Below are 23,265 nucleotides of genomic sequence, written 5' to 3'. Positions count from 1 at the left end.
CTCTGTGTGATGTGGGTCTGCAATACAGATAAGATCTCTGCTCCATCTCAGGCTATTCTCAATTTCTCCCTATACCTCTTCTTTCTGGACTAGAGCACGTAAAAATCACAATAGCAATTGCTAGCAATTTGTGAGTGCGATTTTTAGAGCGATTTTTGAATGAATCACTCCAAAAAAATGCTACATACAGTGCGTTTGCGTTTTTTTAAAAAATCACTACGCTACTGTGAGAACACAGTCATAGGGTAACATTAGCCAAGCGCTTTTCAAATCACTGTCGATTTGAAAACCACTCAGAAGTACTCTTGGTTTAAAAACGGGCTCTAGGTCTGTTTTTCACCGCGCGTGTCCGCCGCCCGCTTACCCAGCCACGCGCGTCTGTCGCCCGCTCACGCGGCTGCCTGCTCGCCCGCCGTACTTCCGGCTGTCCGCTCACACGCCACCCTCTCGGCTCCCTGGCCCCGTCCTCCTGTGTGTGAGAGGCTGGGTCCGTGCTGCGCACATGCGCAGTAGCAAAAAGCACGGGACGCAGGGACAGTTGCCTATTATTATATAGGATTTATATAGCGCCATCTTTCGCAGTGCTGTACAGAGCATATTGTCTTGTCACTTAACTATCATTTTCCTTCTCTTTCAGCTTTTCTCTCCTCACCATTTCTCCCCTTCTCTGCATAAGGGCTCAGACACACTATAAGCGCTTTTCTGAGCGATTTTACCGCGATCGCGATTTTAATGTAAGTCAATGGGAGCCCTTTTTAAAAAGCTTTCAGAAAGTTCTGATGGCTAAAAAGTGCTCATAAAAACGCTTATAGTGCTTCACAGTGTAAAAAGGACTGAACAAGTTTTTCCCTGGAAAAAAATGAATACATTTATATGCTTCACTCTATATAAAACTAAACAAATGTCCACTGAAAAAATATAACAGTCCTCCTTACACTGTGAAGCACTAAACCTCTCTTAGTGTGTATGTGAACTGATAACGAGAGGGGGACATTGGGCTTGATTCACAAAGCAGTGCTAACTGTTTTTTTGCGCGCGCTAACGCGGACTTTTGCCTGCGATCGCGGCACTTTGCGCGCGCAAAAGTCAGCAAGCCACACTTTACGTGCTAACTGTTTAGCACGCCCGTGCTAAACAGTTAACACGGCTTTGTGAATCAAGCCCATTGTGTATCTAAAAGGGTTGCTTTTTGGCAAAAAAATGTTTACACTGAAATTAGCAAGAGTGAAGTAATATCAGTGAAGCGCTTCACAGCGTAAGAAGGACTGAACGCGTTTTTCCCAGAAAAAACATGACTACATATATATGCTTCACTGTTAGTGCTTAACTCTATATAAAACTAAACAAATATCCAATAAAAAAAATATAACAGTCCTTTTTACACTGTGAAGCGCCAAACCTCTATTAGTGTGTATGTGAACTAATAGCGAGAGGGGGAGATTGTGGGTTGCTTTTCGGCAAAAAAAAAAAAAGTTTTTTCCTGCAATTAACAAGAGTGAAATAATATCAGTGAAGCATATGCGTGCCTGTCATTTTTTAAGTGGACATTTGGTCGGTTTTATAAAGAGAGCGATCGTGTATCTAAAAGGGTTGTTTTTTGGCAAAAAAATTGTTTTCCTGAAATGAGAGAGAGAGAGAGAGACAGAGAGAGAGAGAGAGAGAGACAGAGAGAGACAGAGAGAGAGACAGAGAGAGAGACAGAGAGAGAGAGAGACAGAGACAGAGAGAGAGAGAGACAGAGACAGAGAGAGAGACAGAGAGAGAGAGACAGAGAGAGAGAGACAGAGAGAGAGACAGAGAGAGAGAGAGAGAGAGAGAGAGAGAGAGAGAGAGAGAGAGAGTGTGTGTGTGTATAGAGCTACAGGATGACAAGCAGACAATATCATACTGCAGGAGGCATAGTTAGAGAAAAAATAATACTACTTTATCAAGGCATGTGCCAGTATAGTGCAGGGCAGCAGCAGAAGCCACAGCTGTCACTTTCCTGTAACAGGGCGACTGATGATGACCTCATGACACTGGGCTGCAAATCTCATTCTGTGGGCGTGAATGGGCATGTCTAACGCCAACTGTAACACCGCCCACAGAATCAGACTGTACCTCCCATGGAGAGAGAGCTGCAAAATGGAGGGAGAGAGTTGCAAGATGGAGCCTGCCATTCTCTTTTATTCATAGTTGTATTGCACAAATATATCTACTTTTATATTGCCCTTCTCAAATGTTTTGTGTCTATTTATTTCAAAGGGAGGAGGAGGCTCAATTTAGTGACTTTTTTTTTGGTTCAGTTCCTCTTTAAGTACCATTTGATTTATATTTCAAGTGTACATTACATTCGAACATGCAATTCAGCTACCGTATATTCCGGTGTATAAGGCGACCCCCCATCTTTTCCAGTTAAAATATAGCGTTTGGGATATACTGTACGTGCCAAATATACACACCAAATTAAAAAAAAATTAAAAAACATATACTGGTGCTATGTATGAACAAATATTGGTGCTGTGCTGTATGCGGTACCCATCAGTGGCGTAGCTAAGGAGCTGTGGGCCCCGAAGCAAGTTTTACAATGGAGCCACCCAAGCAATCTATACATAATTGATACGGCGCACCAAAATCTGCCTATGGCAACTACAGAGTCAGAGGTGCAAAAAGGGGATGGATTACCAATATTCAAAGTATCCATAGAAGTGATTATGTTGAGCACAGGACCAATAGAGAGTTAATACTGTAGTTGAGGGAGGACCCTTCGGGGCCCCTCTGGCCCAAGGGCACCGATGCGGTCACAACCTCTGCAACCCCTATTGCTACTCCCCTGGTACCCAGTATATAACAGTATATAGCCGATTGACTGGTTGGACTGGTCAACTTTCCCTCTCCATAAGCGGATTGGTCAGCTCTACAGGTCTCCCTGTTTATCAGAGTGGTCTGGAAGAATAGATTGCTCTGTGCACCTTAAAACACGCCTTTCATGCGCCTGGCCCGCCCTTGTATCATGTTTACTTTCTTCTCCGTCTCTCAGATCTTGCACATGCTTGCCTGCGCGTCTTCACTACAGTCCTCAGCAGCTGAGAGGCGGTAACAGGATAGGGCGGGCCAGACGGGTGGAAGAAGAGTGTTTTATGGGCACAGCTCGACCACTTTCTTCCATACCCTGGGCATCCCAGACCTTGCGGCTTGAGCTATGAGCTCCCCTCCAGCATATGTGGCGACCGCAGAATCTCCAGTACCCGGTAATTAATCAGCATGTCGCATATACACATCACGTAAACATCAGCATGTCCTGTATGCGCATCACGTATCAGCATCGTGTATCACCCGGCTTCTAAGACACCCGGCGTATAAGACAACTCCCGACTTTTCAGAAGATTTCCAAGGGTAAAAAGAAGATACGCCAGAATTTACTGTATGTGTGAACAGGCCTTCATTAGCAGGATCAGCAGGAGAGTCAGGCAATTGGTATTATTTTAAAAGAAAAAATCCATTTCCTTCTCAGTTTAGGTTCCCTTTAACCACTTCGGGACCACAATGCTAAACCCCCCTAAAGACCAGGCTAATTTTTTACTAAAAAGGACCACTGCAGCTTTAAGGCCTCGCTGCAGGGCCGCACAACACAGCACACTAGTGATTACCCCCTTTTTTCCTCCCCACCAACAGAGCTCTCTGTTGGTGGTGTCTGATCACCCTCCCAGTTTATATTTTTTAATATAAATATTTATAGTGTCTGTTTATAAAAGAAAAAAAACTTTTCTGCTGCCTCCCCCAGCCAGCCTATCACTGCCGATCGCTCTTTTGTGCCCCAGGGGGACAGCCATGTCACACCGCTGTCCCTTGTACAGCGCTGCTGCTGATCACAGCACTGTACTGAGTAAATAGACAGCGACCACGCCGTCTAACAGTCTCCCGAGCGGCTGAAGACAGGGCGGAGCTCCGTCAACTGAGAAGGAGATGCGCGCGTGCACACCGTGCGCGCGACCTTCAGTAGCCGGGTCCAGGACATGAATTAGCGTTAGGCGGTCCTGGGGCTGTGGCAACGCCCACCGGCGTGGATCGGTCTTCAGGTAGTTAGGCGGCGGGTGCGCCCACTGCTCGGACCCAGCAGCACTTCCGTTTCGGCGATCTGGGAAAAGAAGCAAGGCTTCATTACAGTGCCTGTAATGAGTGGACATGACCCCGATCAAGGGGCCATGTCTATTCCTAACAAAGAACAAAGAACTTGAATGAACGTGGGGGGGGGGGGGGGAGCGAAAAGTTAAAGTACACACACCACAGATCTGAGGAAAAAAATTAATACCTTTCAAAATCATTTACGTGTGATAAGTAGTAATAAAGTTATTGGCCAATGAAAGGGGGGAGTGCTGATGGGAAAAATGTTTCTGTCCTGGAGGTGAAAACACCTGTGGGCTGAAGTGGTTAAATTGATTCCATTTAAAGCACACCTGAACTTAGAGTGATAAGGAGGGTGCCATATTTAATTTCTCTTAAACAATACCAGATGCCTGACATGTTGCAGTCTTGGAACATTCAAAGCACACCTGAAGTGAGAGGAATATGGAGGCCAACATACGCATTTCCTTTTAAACAAAGCAAACTGCCAGGCTGTCCTGCTGACCTTCTGCCTAATTGAAGCCATGAACCCTGAACAAGCATGCAGATCAGATGCTCCGACTGAAGTCTGACTAGATTAGCTGCACGCTTGCTTCAGGCGTTTTCAGACGCTACTGCAGCCAAAGATCATCAGGACTGCCAGGCAGCTTGTATTGTATAAAAGGAAATTAATATGGCAGACTCACTTCAGGTTCCCCCTTTAAGCAAACCATTAAAATTACTCCTTTCCTAATGTATATTCAGTCATATTTATCCATACCCAGTGCCCAGTTGTTAGTAAGACTATAATGTGTACAACTCTCTTAATTCTGATAAAGGACAAGGAACTCAGGGCTTGCTTTGCTAAGGCATTACAAGGTGGTGGTCACCTGGGATCACTAGCAGCCCTACAAATATGGTCTGGACTCATTACAAATTGTCTGCTCTTTGATGGAAGGGTATTTGTACCTCCTGCTTGGGTCATACTAGATCATTGCAAGAATTGAAAACTCGTGCTTCTTATAGAAAACAATTGTTTAAATGCAGGTCAAGATGGCAATCTACATGTAGACAGAGGTATTCTGCACATGCTTCTCTGGCTGTTTGCTCTGGATGTACCCCACCAATCTTTGACAGGTGTGCATAGGCAAACGCAGGGGGGTATTACAGCTGCCAAAAATCCCCCCTCAGACCAGTGCAGTGTCTGGGGACAGGCACAAGTTGAGACACCAGAATAGCTGCAGGTATCCTGCAGCTGACAACACCACCCCCTTTCTTTCCCTGCTACAGTTGACTTTGGATGTAGCAGCAGCGTGTGTACAGAGCACGGAGCACCAATGTGTGTACGCAGCATGGAGCAGCTCTAAGGAACTCAGGTATGTCAGGTATGAACCCAACCCTGTTCCCTGCTGTGTGAATGCTTCACTTTCCCCTTCATTAGCAATGTTGGCTGACATTATCTGTATCCAGACTGCTCCTAATCAATCCCGTTGTCGGTCGGGAAATTGCATTGTGTGTACCCAGCATGCTGTCCTATCATTATTATACTGTATTTTGCGTGGCTGAGGGCGACCTTTCAGGAACCCCATACCCCTTCGAAAACCCTGGGTTTGCCCCCGGTGTGGTACTGTAAAACACAACTTTGAGTCATGTAGCGGGAACACATACAGAGTTTACACATTGTGTGTAGACTTCCTATTTTCAAAGATATTATAGCTAGAGAGTGAACACTGCAACCAGGAAACATTCCTCTACAAACTGCCTTCACGACAAGGTTACTAACAAGATACAGTCGATGTCTTGTAATTTTTCGAGTGTTCAGCTATTGGCTTGAGCTTTCATTTCATGGATTTTGATTCCTACCTAATATGTCCAATTCTTACCGTTAATACTTACCAAAAACTGTCATGTATGAAATGCGGTCCATATTAATAAGATTATAAGCTTCAATCCTAATATCTCTCCAGATGCCCTGGGTGGGGAAGGAAGGGCCCCAATCCCAGCTGAAGGAGCACTGATTCTGCCACATAAAAAGGATCATTTTGTCACAAGTACTGCATGCTTGAAATGTAAAGTTCAGCACAAACACAACTGGAGACAATAATTTACATGGAATTGCACATATAAAAAAAAAAACTTCCATAGATTGTTTTTCCTTATGGATGAGCAGTGTTAGTGAAATAACTTGAGGATAGATTGACACCAGAAGAGGAAGATTTTAAGATTTTTATCCTTTCTCCTGTTTCCGACAGTTTAGTTCCACCAATTTTCTACATTTTTAGCTGGCTGGGTGGTATTCTAGATCTTACTGCATAAATATTGGAATGCAAAAAAGGTGGGGGGGGGGGGGGGAGTAGGAAGCAGTAAGCAATCACAGGAAATCAGAGCTTTGCACATCTGTCAGTTGATCAAACTGATCGAATGCATCCTTAAGGTGCCCATCTATCAAGGCATATGGCAGCTGATCAACCTAGAGACAGATCGATCTCTGATTAGATCAGATCAGAGAGAGATCTGCTGGCTGCCCATACACCACAGGCAGATTCCTGGTAAATTTCAGCATGAAAACTTTTGATAATCGGTCTTGTGGTGCCTCCTCATCACCCTTCCAAATGTTATGTGTGTCCCCAGTGCCCAAGCATTAAAATACCTTACCTGTCTGCTCCCCCCTGTACTTCCGCATTGGCACCCCACGTGGCTCCCGGCATTATAGCACCAGGGGCATGAACGCGTGCGACTCACGCACACATACACACACCCCACATGCCGGGAGTCACGCGAGACCCAAATGCTGAAGAAGGGCGGACGCTAGCAAGCGGCGTGTCAGGTATTTTTAATGTACGGGCACATATAACATTTGGGAGGGACAGTGCCCGGGGGTGCTGTCACTTTCGTCACATGCGATAATCGCACTGTTACCGTCGTGCACCTGATCAACCATGTCTGCCCGAGATTTCCTAGCATGTCCGATCGATATATACGACTGATTTAGGTCCAAAAATCAGATGAGATAGACATGTGTATGTACAGTGCCTAGCACACAAATAACTATGCTGTGTTCCTTTTTGTCTTTCTCTGCCTGAAAGAGTTAAATACCAGGTATGTAAGTGACTCAGACCTGACTCAGACAGGAAGTGACTACAGTGTGACCCTCACTGATAAAATGTTCCCCTTTTTATCTCTTTCTTGCTCTCAGAAGCCATTTTCTGCTAGGAAAGTGTTTTATTGTTGGAATTTCTTATCAGTGAGGGTCACACTGTAGTCACTTCCTGTCTGAATCATCCACTTACATACATGATATTTAACTATTTCAGGCACAGAAAAAAAGGAACACAGCCTAGTTATTTGTGTGCTAGGCACTGTACATACACATCTATCTCATCATAACTATACACACATATGGCTGGAACATGTTGTAACACTGTCCAGAATTCCTCTTTAACTCCATTCACTCAGGTTTTAAAATGAGCTAGGTGAGAATAAAGGGTGTCAAAATTCTGTAGTATGCAAATTAGTAATGGATTATAAACTGCAGTGCCAGTCGCAAAGAGTTAATTTCTCTCTCTGCACTATAGAGGCGTTAAATAGGGCCATGTCAGTTATTCACCATGAAAGTGACTTGTGTTCATTTTAAATCGATGTTCAGCTATTTAAATGCTGCTGTCACTGCGCATACAAGAGGAACAACGTCCAGCTTAATCCAGTAGTGTAATAAAGTTGCATGCGTCAAAGGAAGTCACTGTAAATTGACACAACTGCACATTCCTCACCTTTCTTATGAAGTTGACATGACACTCCCCTTTCTGTACTTTTGGAGGGCAGTTAGGGGGTACAGCATAAGAATGATTATTGCTCTTTTCTTTTGCCCACTCAACAGCAGACTGAAATTTAATCTCAACATAATTTTTCTGAGACACGATTTTTGTGATATCAATTACCTGTAATGACAAAGAATATGTGTCAGTCATGATATACATTCTGCCCGATTTACAAAAGGTATCTCCAGAGTATAAACAAGTTATGCAGCAAATCTGGACTAGTAAAAGCCTACAGTCCTACTGGGGTTGCTGAAAGAGGAACTTTTTTTTTTTTTTTTACAAAAATTTGTTTTTACAAAAACAAAAAGAAAAAGTGTGTTATGAGGAAAACAGGAAGGAGAGGCAAAAGAGAGGGAAAAAAAAATCATTTTACCCAGTCAGTGTGGTGATGAAAAAGTGCCTCATGCAGCATGGGAGGAATCAGATTTACTATCATTGCACTGAGCAAGAGGGTTTTTTTTAATCCCTTATTTAAGGGCACATCCCCTTTTCCTTATGCCTCCATGGCAGCACCTATGGGTACTGGCCCCGCGCCCTAACACCATAGGACAGGTATCTAGTACAAATTAAAGGTAGGCTAACTCCACCCTGTCTATTGTTTTCGTCCTTGCCTCGACAAGTTCTCTAGTTTCTGATCTGCATGCACCCCTACTCTCATTAACCTCCCTAGCGGTATGGACAGAAATGTCCGTTCAAAAAAACATGCTGTGAACGGTATAAACATGTATACACATCAATACTCTCCTGCACTGTATACTAGACCCTTGCTTGACACATTTTGGCAAGTTACAGGAAAAAAAAAAGTTTTAAAAATACATTTTTTGACTGTTTGCACAGAAATCCTGGGGAAATTGAACGCTGGGGAGGTTAAGGTTCAGCCTCTCCTGGTGTAGCAGTTGGCTCTAATAGAGTCTTGTATGCTGCCCCGTTCTGCTGGTCTTGGGGGCCCTCAGGCTATACAAGTCGGGGCTGACAGGTAAGAAGATAAATTCTTCTTTTTGTATGTATATGCCTTATCTTAGCTGGCTAATAGCTGGCATGGGCTGGGTGACCATATCGCTGTGTGTGGCGCCGGCGCTATACGTTCTGGCACTGCAGTCTGCTATCGGAACAGCTTGGTGACGTCACTTCCGGTTGCGCTCCTCGCGACCGGAAGTAGGAACTAAGGAGCGTTCTCTGTGTTCCAGGCCTCGGAGCCAGCGCAGGGTGGTGGAGAGGCTTACAGGGAAGGCCCTGAAAGCCTATTTAAGTTACCAAGATGGCGGGGATCGGCGTCGTTTGCCGAAATTCTGCTTGGACTCTGCGGTGGCCGATCCCTGCTACTTGGTTTTGCATTTGGTGTGCATTTCTCCGGAAAGGTTGGTGAGCAACAGTTTTGCCTCACTAAAATATTTTTTCTTACCTCCTTTGCCGCAGCCAACTACACACACTCATTGCTGTTTTTTTTCACAGCATGTCGCAGGCAGATATGGACCCTATTATGCCCGGCACAGATCAGCCTCAGCTTGTCAGGTAGGGGTGCTCAAGGTAGGTTTTTTCTTTAGGTATAAAAGAGTGCGAAGGTTTTAAGGACATGTGTATTCATGTCTCCTGACAGCCCTGCAACAGCATCATCAAATCAGCCTTCAACATCATGCTCCCAGGATCGATCAGGCTCTGCTAAAAGGAAGAAATGCTCAGAGTGGATCACCAAAGAGACATCATAAACGACCCTCAAAAAATTGTTGGGCATGTGGTGAAGTGACACTACCGGGAAAGTTAGTGTGCAGTGATTGCTTCAGTCAGATGCCACGTGATCACCAGCTACCGATTGAAGTCTCACATTGGATCAAACAAGCAGTACAGGACTCAATGGCGGAATATCGCAAACCTACCCCAGCCAATACCAACTACTGAACCCATCCCGTCTACTTCGCGACGGGAAGACTCACCGGTAGAGGATGCGGAGGTTGGTTTCAATTTTGCTCTAGTGGAGACATTCGTAAATGCTGTAAGACAAGCCATTGAATGGGAAGATGATTCTGAAGGCGAATCAACTGACGACAGGAAGAAGAAAACATATTACAAACCTCTTAAAAAATCATGCATGCCTTTTCCAATTATGAGTGAATCCAGGATATTATCCCGGAAGAATGGGAAAAGGCGGAGAAAAGAATTCCATGAAGTGACAGACTTTCAAAACTGTACCCTCTCCCTGAAAAGAAAGTACTTACTTTAGATAACGCACCAGTTGACGCATCTGTTATCAGACTGGCAAAGCACGTAACATTGCCTTTAGAGGATGCTATTTCTTTCCGGGATGTCATTGACAGAAAGATGAACATGGACATGAAGAAATCATACACCATCTCAGGTGGAGCATTAAAGCCGGCAGTAGCATTAACCTCTGTGGCTAAGGCCATACATGCTTGGACTGATACCTGCTGAGGATGCAGATAAGGAAACACTAATCAACTCTCTCCAAGAATTCAAGCTATCAGCAGACTTCCTAGGGGAAGCGGCAGTAGATATCATCCGATCTACGGCCAGATCGATGTTTTATGTGATAACAACCAGGAGAGCTTTGTGGCTAAGATCTTGGTCAGCTGACACAAATTTAAAACAGAACTGGTGCAAAATTCCTTTTGATGGGAGAAATCCTTTTGGAGAGCGCATGGATAATGCCATCACGAGAGTCACTGGTTGGAAATCAGGGCTTATCCTTCATGACCGTAAACAGAGAAGATGCGTAGGACCCCAACAGAACAGACAACAGAACCGCTTCAGGAATGCCAGGTCTTACCGCCCGGGAAATACTCCTATTAGACCTACCGGTAATGGAGTTTCTAAGCGTCTTCCGGGACAACAGGAGATCCGGTCCCTCCGGATCTTGGGAAACGATCAATCAAGATAGCATTAAAAGCCCCCGCCCACCCTCATTCCTCAGTGCATCTACAAGTAGAACCTACTAGAAACCACCGGAAATTAAGATAGCAGAAAAAAAAATAGACACCCATCAGTGCTCATTCAACTAAGATAGAAAAAATAGAAAGGTGTCCCCAGCTAGGGCTGGGTTATAGACGTTGTCCCGGAAGACGCTTAGAAACTCCATTACCGGTAGGTCTAATAGGAGTATTTCTCTAACCGTCATCCGGGACAACAGGAGAGCTAGGCAAGAAGTCTTTTTAGAAAAAAAAAGTCTCACCTAGGGAGGGACAACTGCTTGGAGCACCTTTCTGCCAAACGACTGATCCTGCTGAGATAATACATCCACTCTGTAATGTTTGATAAACGTGGATGCTGTCGAACAGGTTGCCGCTTGACAGATCTGTTGTATAGTTGCCCCTGCTCTCTCAGCCCAGGATGTGGACAAGGAACGTGTGGAATGGGCCTTAATGTTGGTAGGTACTGGACAGTTACTAGTCTGATAGGCTAAGATTATAGTTTGCCTAATCCATCTAGCAATGGTTTGTTTTGATGCCTGTTGCCCCCTATTTTTACCTGTATATAGTATAAACATATTACTCGACTTCCTAAACTCTCTAGTCCTAGTCAGATATGACAAAAGAGTGCGTCTTGCATCTAAACAATGAAACTCATTTTCTTTGTCATTTGAAGCTTTATCACAAAAGGAAGGCAAAATAATCTCCTGGGAGCGATGAAACTCCGAAGAAACTTTCGGACTATAAGCTGGGTCTAATCTTAAACGAATACTATCTGGACATATAACCAAAAAAGGGTCCTTAATCGATAATGCTTGTAGGTCTCCCAACCTCCTGGCTGATGTGATAGCTATCAGAAACGCTAATTTGAAGGAAAGGAGCTGAACGTCAATCTCATCAATAGGTTCAAAAGAGGGCCTCATGAGACAATTGAGAACCAAGGATAAATCCCATTGGGGAAAAATCTTTTGTCTAACTGGGGTAGATCTTTGAATAGCCTTGAAAAAAATCCTTACTAGTTCTTCCTGAGCTAGGTGCCTATCTAATAAGATAGACAGTGCCGAGCATTGTACCTTAAGAGTACTAGGTGCCAGCTTCATCTCAAACCCATCATGTAGGAAATCCAGGACTGAACTAGTCCGGTTCCAATCTTTGTTTTTTGTAGTACACCATGATAAAAAAACCTTCCAAACTTTCCGATACATTCTCTGAGTTACTGGCTTCCTACACTTCATGAGTGTTTCAATAACCTTCTCTGAAATACCCTTCTTCCTTAGAATCACCCTTTCAGGATCCAAGCTGCCAGTTTGAATAACTGGGGCTTGGGATGACTCAGAGGCCCCTGCCTCAACAGGTTGTGTCGTATCGGGAGGGGAAAACGGAGGTCTCTCCGATAACCTCAACAGGGTTGCATACCAAGGTCTTTTTGGCCACATGGGGGCTAGTAGGATCAACCTCGCCTTTTCTTTTTGTAACTTTATCAGAACCTGAGGTATTAGAGCTAATGGAGGAAAGGCATAACATAGGTTGTATTGCCATGGGAGACTGAGTGCGTCCAATCCCAGAGATCCTGAGCTCCTGTGCAGGGAGAAAAACCGACCCGCCTTTGCATTCTCTGGGGCTGCAAAGAGGTCTATCTCTGGCGTGCCAAAAATCTCTGAGACCGCACGATAAACCTCCGGATGGAGACTCCATTCCGACTGACTTATTTTCCGACGACTCAAAAAATCCGCCTCCTGATTTAACACTCCTCTTATATGAACTGCAGATAGAGATAGAATCCTGAGCTCTACCCAACTGGAGATTTCTGAGGATAGGGACATAAGGTCTCTGGACCTTGTCCCTCCCTGTTTCGCCAGATAAGCCAATGTCGTAATATTGTCGGAAAAAAATAACACATGATTTCCTTTAAGCATTTGTTGAAATGCTAGAAGTGCCTCCCAAACCGCCCTCAGTTCTCTGAAATTGAACGATTTTATTTTTATGGTCTGGGACCAGGAACCCTGAGCGTGTTGCCGCAGAGCTGTTGCCCCCCAGCCCCATGAACTCGCATCTGTGAACATTTTTATCGGGTTCGATTGTCTCCACCATCTCCCCGCCTGTAAATTTTCCTGCTTTAGCCACCACCCTAGAGTGACCTTCACTGGGTCTGGAATGGCAATTCGAAGATCCAGAGAACCCTGGGATTTGTCCCAATTTGTCAGTAGAACACTTTGTAACAGTCTGCCGTGAGACTGAGCCCATACAACAGCCGGAATTGCGGCTGTGAAAAGACCCAGAAGTTTCATAATTTGTCGAAGTGAGCACTCCTCCAACCCCAACACTTTCTCCACCTCTATCTGGATTTTCAGAACCTTCTCCTGAGGTAGAAACATTTTCTGTGACCTGGAGTCTATCTGGTATCCTAAAAAGGTAATTCTCCGAGCAGGGATCAAAGCTGACTTGGCATAATTTATGATCCAACCTACCCGAGTCAGGGTCGATATAACGATCTCCCTGTGTGCCAGAATTAAGTCTTCTGTTTGTGCGAACACTAGGAGATCGTCCAAATAAGGGACAATTGAAATACCCTGCAATCTTAGCTCCTTCATCACCTCGGCCAGCACCTTTGTGAAAATCCGAGGAGCTGTTGCAATGCCGAAAGGTAGAGCTTGAAACTGAAAATGGCGAATCCGGAACTGGTCTCGGATCGCAAACCTTAAATATGACCTGAAAAAAAAAAAAAAAAAAAAAAAAAATCGGTATGTGCAGATACGCGTCCTGAAGATCTATCGAGATAAACAGAACAGAAAATTGAAGACGGTAACCCCGTTTTATAATTTGAAAAACAAAAAGGATCGGGTCCTAATTTTTCCCATTCTGTCAGAAAAAAAACTTATTCTGCCCCCCACTGGTAGAACGTCATTTGTTCTGTTTTGTAGGATTGGAATTCCCGAGCGTGAAGCCTCCTTTCCCTTTACCTTTCGGAAAGGACCACTTCCTCTGCACAGTCCGATTTTTATTAGGCCATGAACTCTGATCACTAGCCGTCTTCTTGGCTACAAAGGGTCTTTTACCTTTAAAGACCTTCTTTTTATTAGGAAACTGTTTCCCCTTCTCCGCAGAACGAGATAAAATATTATCTAATTCTGTTCCAAAGAGAAGATTACCTTCAAAAGGAATAGAGCATAATCTATTTTTAGAAGTTAAGACCCTCTCCCAGGTTTTCAGCCATATCACCCTTCTGGCAGAATTAATAAGTGCAGTAGTGCGCGCTGTGATACGAACCATCTCAGTAATTGCGTCCGCCAAAAAAGGCAACCGCTCTGAGAACCACTGGCAAAGAGGCCGCATAATCTTTGGGAGGAGCCCCTTTTTCAATCAGAGAAATCAAATTGTCCGTCCAATTTCTCAGATTGCGAGATATACACGTGGCTGAAATCCCAGGAAGGAACCCAAAAACTGCTGACTCCCAAGCTTTTTTAAGGAGACCCTCCACTCTTTTATCCATCGGGTCTTTCAGGGTCCCTGCGTCCTCTAATGAGAAATTTGAATCTTTTGAATATTTCGCTAACGCAGCATCCAATTTGGGACATTTGATCCATTTATCAATGTCTGATTGAGAGAAAGGGTATTTCCTTTTAGATGATTTAGGAATAAACAACCGTTTCTCAGGATTCTGCCATTGCGAAGAAATGACTTCCTGCAATGACTTATGGATAGGAAAAACCCTCCCTGAGGGTCTGGCTAAGCCTGAATAAACCAGATCCTGCGGAGTTAATTTAGCAACTGTTTCTTTAATTTGTTCCGTAGCATAAACCGCTTTCAGTAACTCAGAAGATTCATCAGGTGAAAACAAAAATCTCGGAGTTCTAAGTATATGTTCCGTCTCTGAATCATCAGACTGCGGATGTTCACCTTCCTCTAAAGATATAATCTCTGTCACCTCTTCCCCTTCCTCCTCCCCCTCCTCAATTTCTTCCTCCTCCTCAGCCCCTAAAATGTCAGAGATGGAAGACTGCTGAGAAAAAACCCCCGAAGGGCCTGGGAGGGAAGCCGAGGAAGAACCAGGTAAAGGCTCAATGGCTGGAGGAACAAAAGATTCTTTAAATTTGTCTAATGTTTCCTGCATCCTAACATTTACAGATTCCATTACCCCCTTTAAAATATTGGAAGTTTCTGAAGCTACTAAGGCATCTATACATGATTGACAAGCATTCTTAGGAGCTTCCAGTGGAATCTTAGTGCTACAAAATCCACATATTTTATATTTCTTTTCAGGGACTGTAGCAGGATTTTTGGGCTCAGTCTTTGCCTATAACAAATACATAAAGGCAGTGTTAGAGCCCCTCAAAAATAAGACCGCATAAAACCTCCTCCAGAACGGAGGACTCACCCCACCAGAAGCCGCCGCCTGGGGCTGGGTCTTTCCGGAAGGCTTTGCAGCCGCTTGGCCTTCCATGCTGGTCTGTGCGCGCGGAGGACGCTAGGAACCACTTCCTCCTTTCTGGTCCTCCGCTTTATCCTCCCCTTTCCGCCGCGTTACGGATGACGTCAGCGCGCCACGTCCCTCCTCCTTGCGCCTGACGTCAGAGACCCGGAAACAGCTGCGGCGGTGATAGACGCTACGGCTATTCCTCCGTGAGCCAGCGTCTAGAAGGTAGGAGGCAGGGAAAAAGCGCTGTTCTCTCACGCTAAAGCGCGTTTCTCCCAAAGAAGGACAGCCCCCCCCAGGAATCCCCTCCGGAAAACATCCAAGGCCTGTCCTCCGGAATATCACCTCACCCTCCAAAAGGTAAAAAAATAAATAAACAGGAGCTGCTTTCTTGAAGGTGTTTCCTGGAGGGAAACACAGATGAACTGAGGAATGAGGGTGGGCGGGGGCTGTTAATGCTTTCTTGATTGATCGTTTCCCCAGATCCGGAGGAGGGACCGGATCTCCTGTTGTCCCGGATGACGGTTAGAGAAAAGATTATAGAAGAGACTGGCAAGGGGGACAAGCAGCCCTAGCCAGACTGAACAAGCAAAAGACCACCACGGCTTCCAGCAATCCTAAGAGTTTTTGATGGTGTGTCCACCCGGATGTGTCCTGTGGGTGGAAGGCTCCAAGCTTTCGGGCACATTTGGGCAGACCACTGTTGAAACCAGTGGGTGGTGAGAACAATTAGTCACGGACACAAATGGACTTTCAAACAGGACCTTCCGGAGTCCCACTTCATTCCAACAAAACTCCCAGGTACAGCAGAAAAGAGAGAGATACTGAACAAGTATATCCAAGATCTACTCACAAAGAAGGCGGTCTGTTTGGTTCCAACCCAAGAGAGCAACAGGGGTCTACTCCCCACTGGTTTTTGTGACAAAAAGAGACAGGAGATTTAAAACCAGTATTGGATCTAAGAGCGCTGAACCAACTAATAGACCTTCCCAGGTTCAAGATGGAGTCCCTCCAGTCCATTGTATTAGCAACCAGGGTCTCCGACTGGATGTTGTCAGTAGACCTAGAAGATGCTTATTTGCATGTGCCAATACACAGGGATTACCAAAGTTTTTTACGCTTTGCAGTCGGGGAGGTACATCTCCAATTTACGTGCCTCCCATTTGGGATAAGCATAGCACCCAGGACATTCACAAAGATACTTGTTCAGATAGTGGCTCTTCTACGACTGAGAGGACTGAGGTTATATCACTATCTCAACGATATTATTCTTCTGGCACAAGATCAACAGAGAATTCTGGAACAGAGGGAACTTCTGTTAGAAACGCTCCAACACTTCAGATGGATAATAAGCTGGTGGAAAAGTCAATTATCCCCCACTCAAGACATGATATTCTTGGGAGTCATATTCCTAACCACGCTGAATGCGATAAGACTAGCAGACATGAAGGTGGACAGCATTCTCAGGAGAGTTTAACACACAAAGGACTCCTCATCTACAAGCTCGCCAGTGCCCAAGTCTGCTGGGAACACTAACATCAACCATCCCCATGATCAAGTGGGCCCAATGGCATATCAGAGTATTCCAATGGGGCTTCCTTATGCAATGGAAGAAGGAGATGAATCAATTGATTTTCATAGATACTACGATGAAGAACAGTTTGACTTGGTGGCAGAATACGAACAACTTGTACAGACATCAACAGATTCAGACTCAGGAGATACTGATTACTACCAACGCAAGTTAAAGAGGTTGGGGAGCCTACTTGGAGAGTCAAGTTGCACAGGGTACGTGGTCCCAGATAACAGCGGAGGAACCAGCAAATCTACTAGAACTAAAAGTGATCTTACAGGCCCTGGAACATTTCCAGAGATTAATAACGGGGAAACCAGTCCTAATTAGAAGTGACAACAAGACGACGGTCGCATACACAAACAAACGGGGGAACGAGAAGTCTACGTCTTCAACAGACAGCACCAATAATGCAGTTTGCAGAGAAGTATCGAATTTTAGAGCATTATATATACCGGTCCAATCCAATGTGAAGGTGGACTACTCAGTCTACACTATCTAGACAACAAGGAGTGGTCCCTAGATACGGAGATCTTCAGAAGGATTTGCAAGGAGTGGGGGAACATAGATCTGGACCTAATAGCGACAAGACACAATGCGATGTGCACTCGGTTCATATCCAGAGTACACTGTCCTCTGGCGGAAGGAATAGATGTGTTGACGGCAGACCAGAACTGCAGTCTAGGTTACATATTCCCTCCAACACCAATGATCAACAGAGTAATGCGGAGGTTGGAACAAGGGAAGATTACAGTAAGGGCCCTTTTCCACCAGCGCAAACTGGCTGAATCGCAAAAACGCAAACCGCTAGCGATTTTACAATCGCTACGGTTTGCTTTTTAACATAGGAATCGCGGTAGGTCATTTCCACTACCGCGATTCGCTTTTGACGGGAACGCGAACGCGCGGCGGAGCGATATTTGCCGCGATTTTGCTATGCAGTGCATAGCATAGCAGAATCGCGGCTGCGAACGTCGGGGAATCGCCGGTTTTGCGATTCAGCAATCGCTAGCGTTCAGCGTGAACGCTAGCGACTGCAGGTGGAAAAGGGCCCTAATAGCCATCTTACCGTTCTGGAATCATCGACCATGGTTTCCAATGGTGTGGGAGCTGAAGATAACACCATGGAAGCTTCCAGAAATTCCTCACCTATTATCACAGGATCAGATTTTCCATCCAGAGGTACAGAGACTGCATTTGACGGCCTGGCTTTTCAAGGGGAGAGGCTAAAAGTGGCCGGTTGTACTGATGAGGTCATTAACACAATCCTCAAGTCTCGCAAGCCTTCCACGAACAAAACATATCACCGTATTTCGAAAAAGTACATACTTATCTTTTTTTCCAGATAGAGTAGTCATCAGACCCATGCAGCATTTTATTCCCAAGGTGGCTACTCTGTACCACTTTAACCAGGACTGGACACTTCCTACGTTCCAAGAAAAAAAGCACACAACTACCACATACATTGGGTCGGATGCTCAGAAAGTACTTAGAAATGACATCAAAAATCCGAAAGACAGATAGATTTTTTATCATCCCAACACGATACAGAAAGGGTGAGCCGGCATCAGCCAGGACAATATCTTCATGGATAGTAAAGGCGATCCAAACTGCTTATAGGATAGCCAATCTGGAACCTCCTACTAACCTCAGAGCACACTCCACAAGATCCATATCGACATCTTGGGCGGCATATGCTAGGATTCCAACAAATCAAATATCTGGCAGCAAATTGCAAAACAATACACACTTTTATGCAGCATTATAGGGTAGATCCTGCTGTAAATTCAACTGTAAATTTTGGAAAGACGGTTTTGTCTATTCAACTTTGAAATGTTTCTTTTTTCTCCTTTCGTATAACTAATAAATTTATGTTTGGGTGCACTTGCAAGAAAAAAAAAAAGGAACACAGCATAGTTATTTGTGTGCTAAGCACTGTACATGTCTATCTTATGTCACTTCGGGCATCTTTTAATATTAGCATACTCAAATTAGGAATGAGCTGCATGTGATGTCCCCTCAACACTGTATCAGTAGGCCAGAATTTAAACTAGGCCTACTCTGTGGGAAAGGCTTAAAGGACAACTATAGTGAGAAGAATAGGGAGGCTGCCATATTTATTTCCTTTTATACAATACCAGGTGCCTGGCAGCCCTGCTTGTCTATTTGGCTGCATTACTGTCTGAATCAAACCAGAAACAAACATGCAGCTCATCTTGTCAGATCTGACAATAGTGTCAGAAACACCTGATCTGTATACAGTTTGGTCAGGGTCTATGGCTAAAGGTATTAGAGGCAAAGGATTAGCAGGATAACCAGGCAACTGATATTGCTTAAAAAGAAATAAATATGGCAGCAGTATATGGCAAAGTATTATTTGGTTTCTGAGAACTGGATTTTCCCTGACAAACCTGTCATCAGTTTCACACGGGTGGAGAGTTCATTTTTACCTTACAGTTCCTCTTTAAAAGGTCACTAAACTAGAATGCGAGTGCTTGCCAGTCTAATGCAGCACCCCTGTGATCTGATGTGCACAAACTGAAGATGGAAAGTACTAACCGCTTAATAGACTTTTTTTCTTAATTCATCTAGTCTAGGTTTGCTGGATCGCTCAAGATATCCCCATTGGAGATGCCTTAGCACACAGTTCCACAGTGATACACAAACCTGGTACACACCATCAATTTTGATTGGCTAATTTTACAAAATTAGGGTCAACAGATTTTGAATACCAAGAGCCGATTGTGTAGGTAAACTCATTATCATACTACAAGGAGGTGGTAAAATTGATCAAAATGTCCAGACTGCTTTTTGACTTGCTGGGTGTTCAATCCCTTCAACCTATTAAATTTAGTCATGCCACAGTGGTGTGTAGGATATGTAACTGCTGGTAAATACAGCAATAGCATATGTGCATATATCTGTTGATCAGTGATCCCTCTACACCTCCTACTTTCAATAAAATGTTTTACAAAGTACACTTTTGAGGATCTACTCACATATCTGCTGAACATGTTCTGGGTTTTCCCAATGGTAATATTATTGAGCGTAATCGTAGAAACTGTGTCTATTCCTTCACAAACCAAGACAATCTTCTGCCCAAATCTGTAAAACAAAAAGATAACAGCTGGTAATCATTCCCCAAAAATATATACCGGTAATCTAAAGGACGACAGCTATTTTGATATTAAAAAGGACTTTCCATTGCAGCCTGGTATTGAAATAGCTTTGTAATACTGCTAAAAAGTTAATTCAAATTATTCTTACTTGAAACTATAGCAACAGCATCTGAATTGGTATAGGGAAATTGATGCCCGTTAAGCCATCAAAAAAAAAAAACCCCGAATTTTTTGTGTCTAGCTTTTTTGTATAATAGCAACCCTCCCAATCTTAGAAATAAAAGCTCATAACATATGAGGATATTCCCATGTCAGATAAGGGTTGATCCCATTTCTGTGAGCGGGCATTGATTTCCTTTGTCTACTGGAGAGAATAGCAACTATCCACAGTGGATCTTCTAGCCAATTGCTGCTAAGGATGATCAAAGACATGGAAATTTTAAAGGAAATTTATGCATTTGAAAATGCACAAATCAAATTCTGCATCAGCGTCATACCAATGGTCCATTTTCAAGCTGCATAAATTTGCATTAAAGTTTGCATAAACCGGGAATAAGTTGCAGTTTTTAGACCAGCCCTATTTCTACTGTGTCGTCCCCCCCCTTTCCCCCCGCAGAATATTTCCTGCTTGTCTACTTCTCCTCTCGTCTACCCTGGAAATACATACAGTGGCTTGCAAAAGTATTCGGCCCCCTTGAAGTTTTCCACATTTTGTTATATTACTGCCACAAACATGAATCAATTTTATTGGAATTTCACATGAAAATCTTTTTGTAGCCTAAGCCTGCTTTAAATTTCTCAGTAACATTATCCCTGACCTGTCTGGTGTGTTCTTTGGACTTCATGGTGTTGTTGCTCCCAATATTCTCTTAGACAACCTCTGAGGCCATCACAGAGCAGCTGTATTTGTACTGACATTAGATTACACACAGGTGCACTCTATTTAGTTATTACCACTCATTAGGCAATATCTATAGGCAACTGACTGCACTCAGACCAAAGGGGGCTGAATATTTACGCACACACCACTTTGCAGTTATTGATTTGTAAAAAATGTTTGGAATCATGTATGATTTTCGTTCCACTTCTCACGTGTACACCACTTTGTATTGTTCTTTCATGTGGAATACCAATAAAATTGATTCATGTTTGTGGCAGTAATATGACTGCTTGGTCAAGCCAAACCTGCACGATTACAGATAAATAGTAGCCAGCAGCAAAATTACCAACACATTATCTTTATATCAATCTGCCTTTTCTGCAGTGGAGTCGGTGTGGAGGAGCCAGGGCCCATTCACACTAGGGCGATTAGCGGGGTGATTCGCCGAAGCACTAGCACTTTTTAAAGCTCTAGCGCAATAGTAAGTATACGGCAGTGATCTCCCTGTGGCGACTGCCGCCAATCACCAAACGCGTTACCTGCAGCAATTTTTGGCGATTCCGGAGCGATGGCGATTAGCATGCTATAGTACCGCTAATCTCGATCACTTCAAGAATGCGTATTTGTCCAGTGATTTTTTTCTGCATTAAATCGCGGAAAAACACACCCACACAAACCTGTAGTACTAAGCGCTACTGTTTTGTGCTTGTACGCGTGACTGGGCCCTTAGAGCAATTTTGGCTACCTGGAGTCTGAGGTTTCATAAACTGAGTCATTGGAGTTGGATGAATTTTGCACAGACGCCACAGCCCTGTACCTAACAGCACAATAAAGGTGGGTAGATGAAACATGAATAACGGTATAATGGCATGATGGATTAGTGTTCTGAAATATTTCCGGGATTTGTAGCCAAATATGCCTCGGCAGAGTGAAATCCCTAATCGCTTTATTTTAATTTTTTTAAATAACCGCAATATGTAATGTAAGAAGTAATGTCGAGGACATTGCTAGCAAGGGCAGATCAAAAATATAATGTTCAATTCTTTCCAAGAAAAAAGACGTCATTCTTGTCTATGGTTTCAAAACCAGGAAGTTGAGGCCAGTACATAAGGGAAGGCGAGCAAATAAGCTATGAAAAGAACGGGAGGGGGTGTTGTATTGTGAGATATATATATATTTGCACAAAATACAGTTAGAATACAGGTTTCTGCCTCAGATTCTCACTGTGATACATTTATAAAATTAGTATGAATGAAAATGTCAAAATAAGGAGGGAAAAAATCTAATGTGTAATCAAACTTTGGCTGCAAGATCCACTAAGCTCCAGGTTCTCAACATGTGTTAGGGGTGGTTGGGTGGGATACAAGGCTTGAACTTATAGCCCGTCTATTACAGCTGGTTTTGGGATTAGAAAAATGAAATGATAAAGCATATATAAAGTAATACAAATAACCATTTTCAGTTCATTATAAGCATAAAGGAATGTTTGAAAAAACACATGTACTCCATATTTTTGTATAAATATGAGAGTATTTGGCAATAGGGGATGCTTGAAAAACATTTCATAAAAGGGGTACATGCTGTAATAATACTGAGCAATGATGAGCAAGGGCATGGTTGGCTGGATTTTCTTGTTTTGTAGGCCAGTCATGCCCCCTTCCATAAACCTACCCACCTCACTCATTTCCTTCCATGCTGGCCACACCCCCTTCTGTACTTCTGGTGATTGCATCGCTGCTGCGGAAAGGCAGTCAAATGGGGAGAGAATAAGTAGAAGGGTCATCAGCAAGCATGGGCTTAAATTCAGATTCTATTGATCCTGATAGTAACTATCCGGATTTCACCCAGTAATGCTGTGCGGGGTGGGTGGGGTCAAGCTTACCTATCTGACGTCTTCTTCGCTCATCCCCTCCCACGATGTGTTTCAATGCGCCATCACGTGATTATAAACACTTCCTCCTTCAACCCGGAAGGAGGAAGCATTTGTAGTCACATGATGGCAGATTGGAGCGCATCGTAGGAGGCGCCGAGGGACGAGCGAAGAAGACGTCAGATAGATAAGCTTGACACCCTCCCCCCCCCCGCACTACTGAGTGAAATCATGCCTGGTCATCAGATCCTCATTTGACTGTGTAATAACCAGAGCTCAGTGTAGCCTTGTGTGCAAAAGAAACCAATGCTGTACAGTCAGCAAGCGATGGGCAGCGCTCCTAGGCTGCAAATGAAATGAAATCTACAGAGATGTGCAGATCCCCCCTGGGGATGAATACACACCTTGAATACAAATCAGATGCAAATTATGTACTAATCACTAGTCTAAGAATTTGAATGCAAACTTAAGCCCATGGATGCAGCTAGCCTGAAGTATACTTATTTTTTTGTACAGCTGAAGGTGATGGTTAGTACATAATTTGCATCTGATTTGTATTCAAGGTGTGTATTTAGCCCTGCACATCT

The 23,265-nt window shown here is 44.0% G+C and overlaps 1 protein-coding gene across 1 annotated transcript in view; it reads right to left on the bottom strand.

Annotated features, from left to right (window-relative positions):
* MANBA (mannosidase beta) overlaps positions 1 to 23,265 on the bottom strand; it is a 94,246-nt gene that overhangs the window by 41,281 nt on the left and 29,700 nt on the right. Inside the window, exons 3-5 of the mRNA XM_068231552.1 lie at positions 19,809 to 19,914; positions 7,854 to 8,021; positions 5,980 to 6,103 (exon numbers count right to left, since the gene is read on the bottom strand). Of these exons, the coding sequence (XP_068087653.1) occupies positions 5,980 to 6,103; positions 7,854 to 8,021; positions 19,809 to 19,914 (398 nt within the window). The remainder of the gene's footprint in view (positions 1 to 5,979; positions 6,104 to 7,853; positions 8,022 to 19,808; positions 19,915 to 23,265) is intronic.

The sequence above is a fragment of the Hyperolius riggenbachi genome, chromosome 1, assembly GCF_040937935.1.
Source record: "Hyperolius riggenbachi isolate aHypRig1 chromosome 1, aHypRig1.pri, whole genome shotgun sequence".
NCBI classification, from domain to species: domain Eukaryota; kingdom Metazoa; phylum Chordata; class Amphibia; order Anura; family Hyperoliidae; genus Hyperolius; species Hyperolius riggenbachi.
Note: the sequence above shows the minus strand (reverse complement) of the source record. Positions and strands in the feature narration are given on the sequence as shown.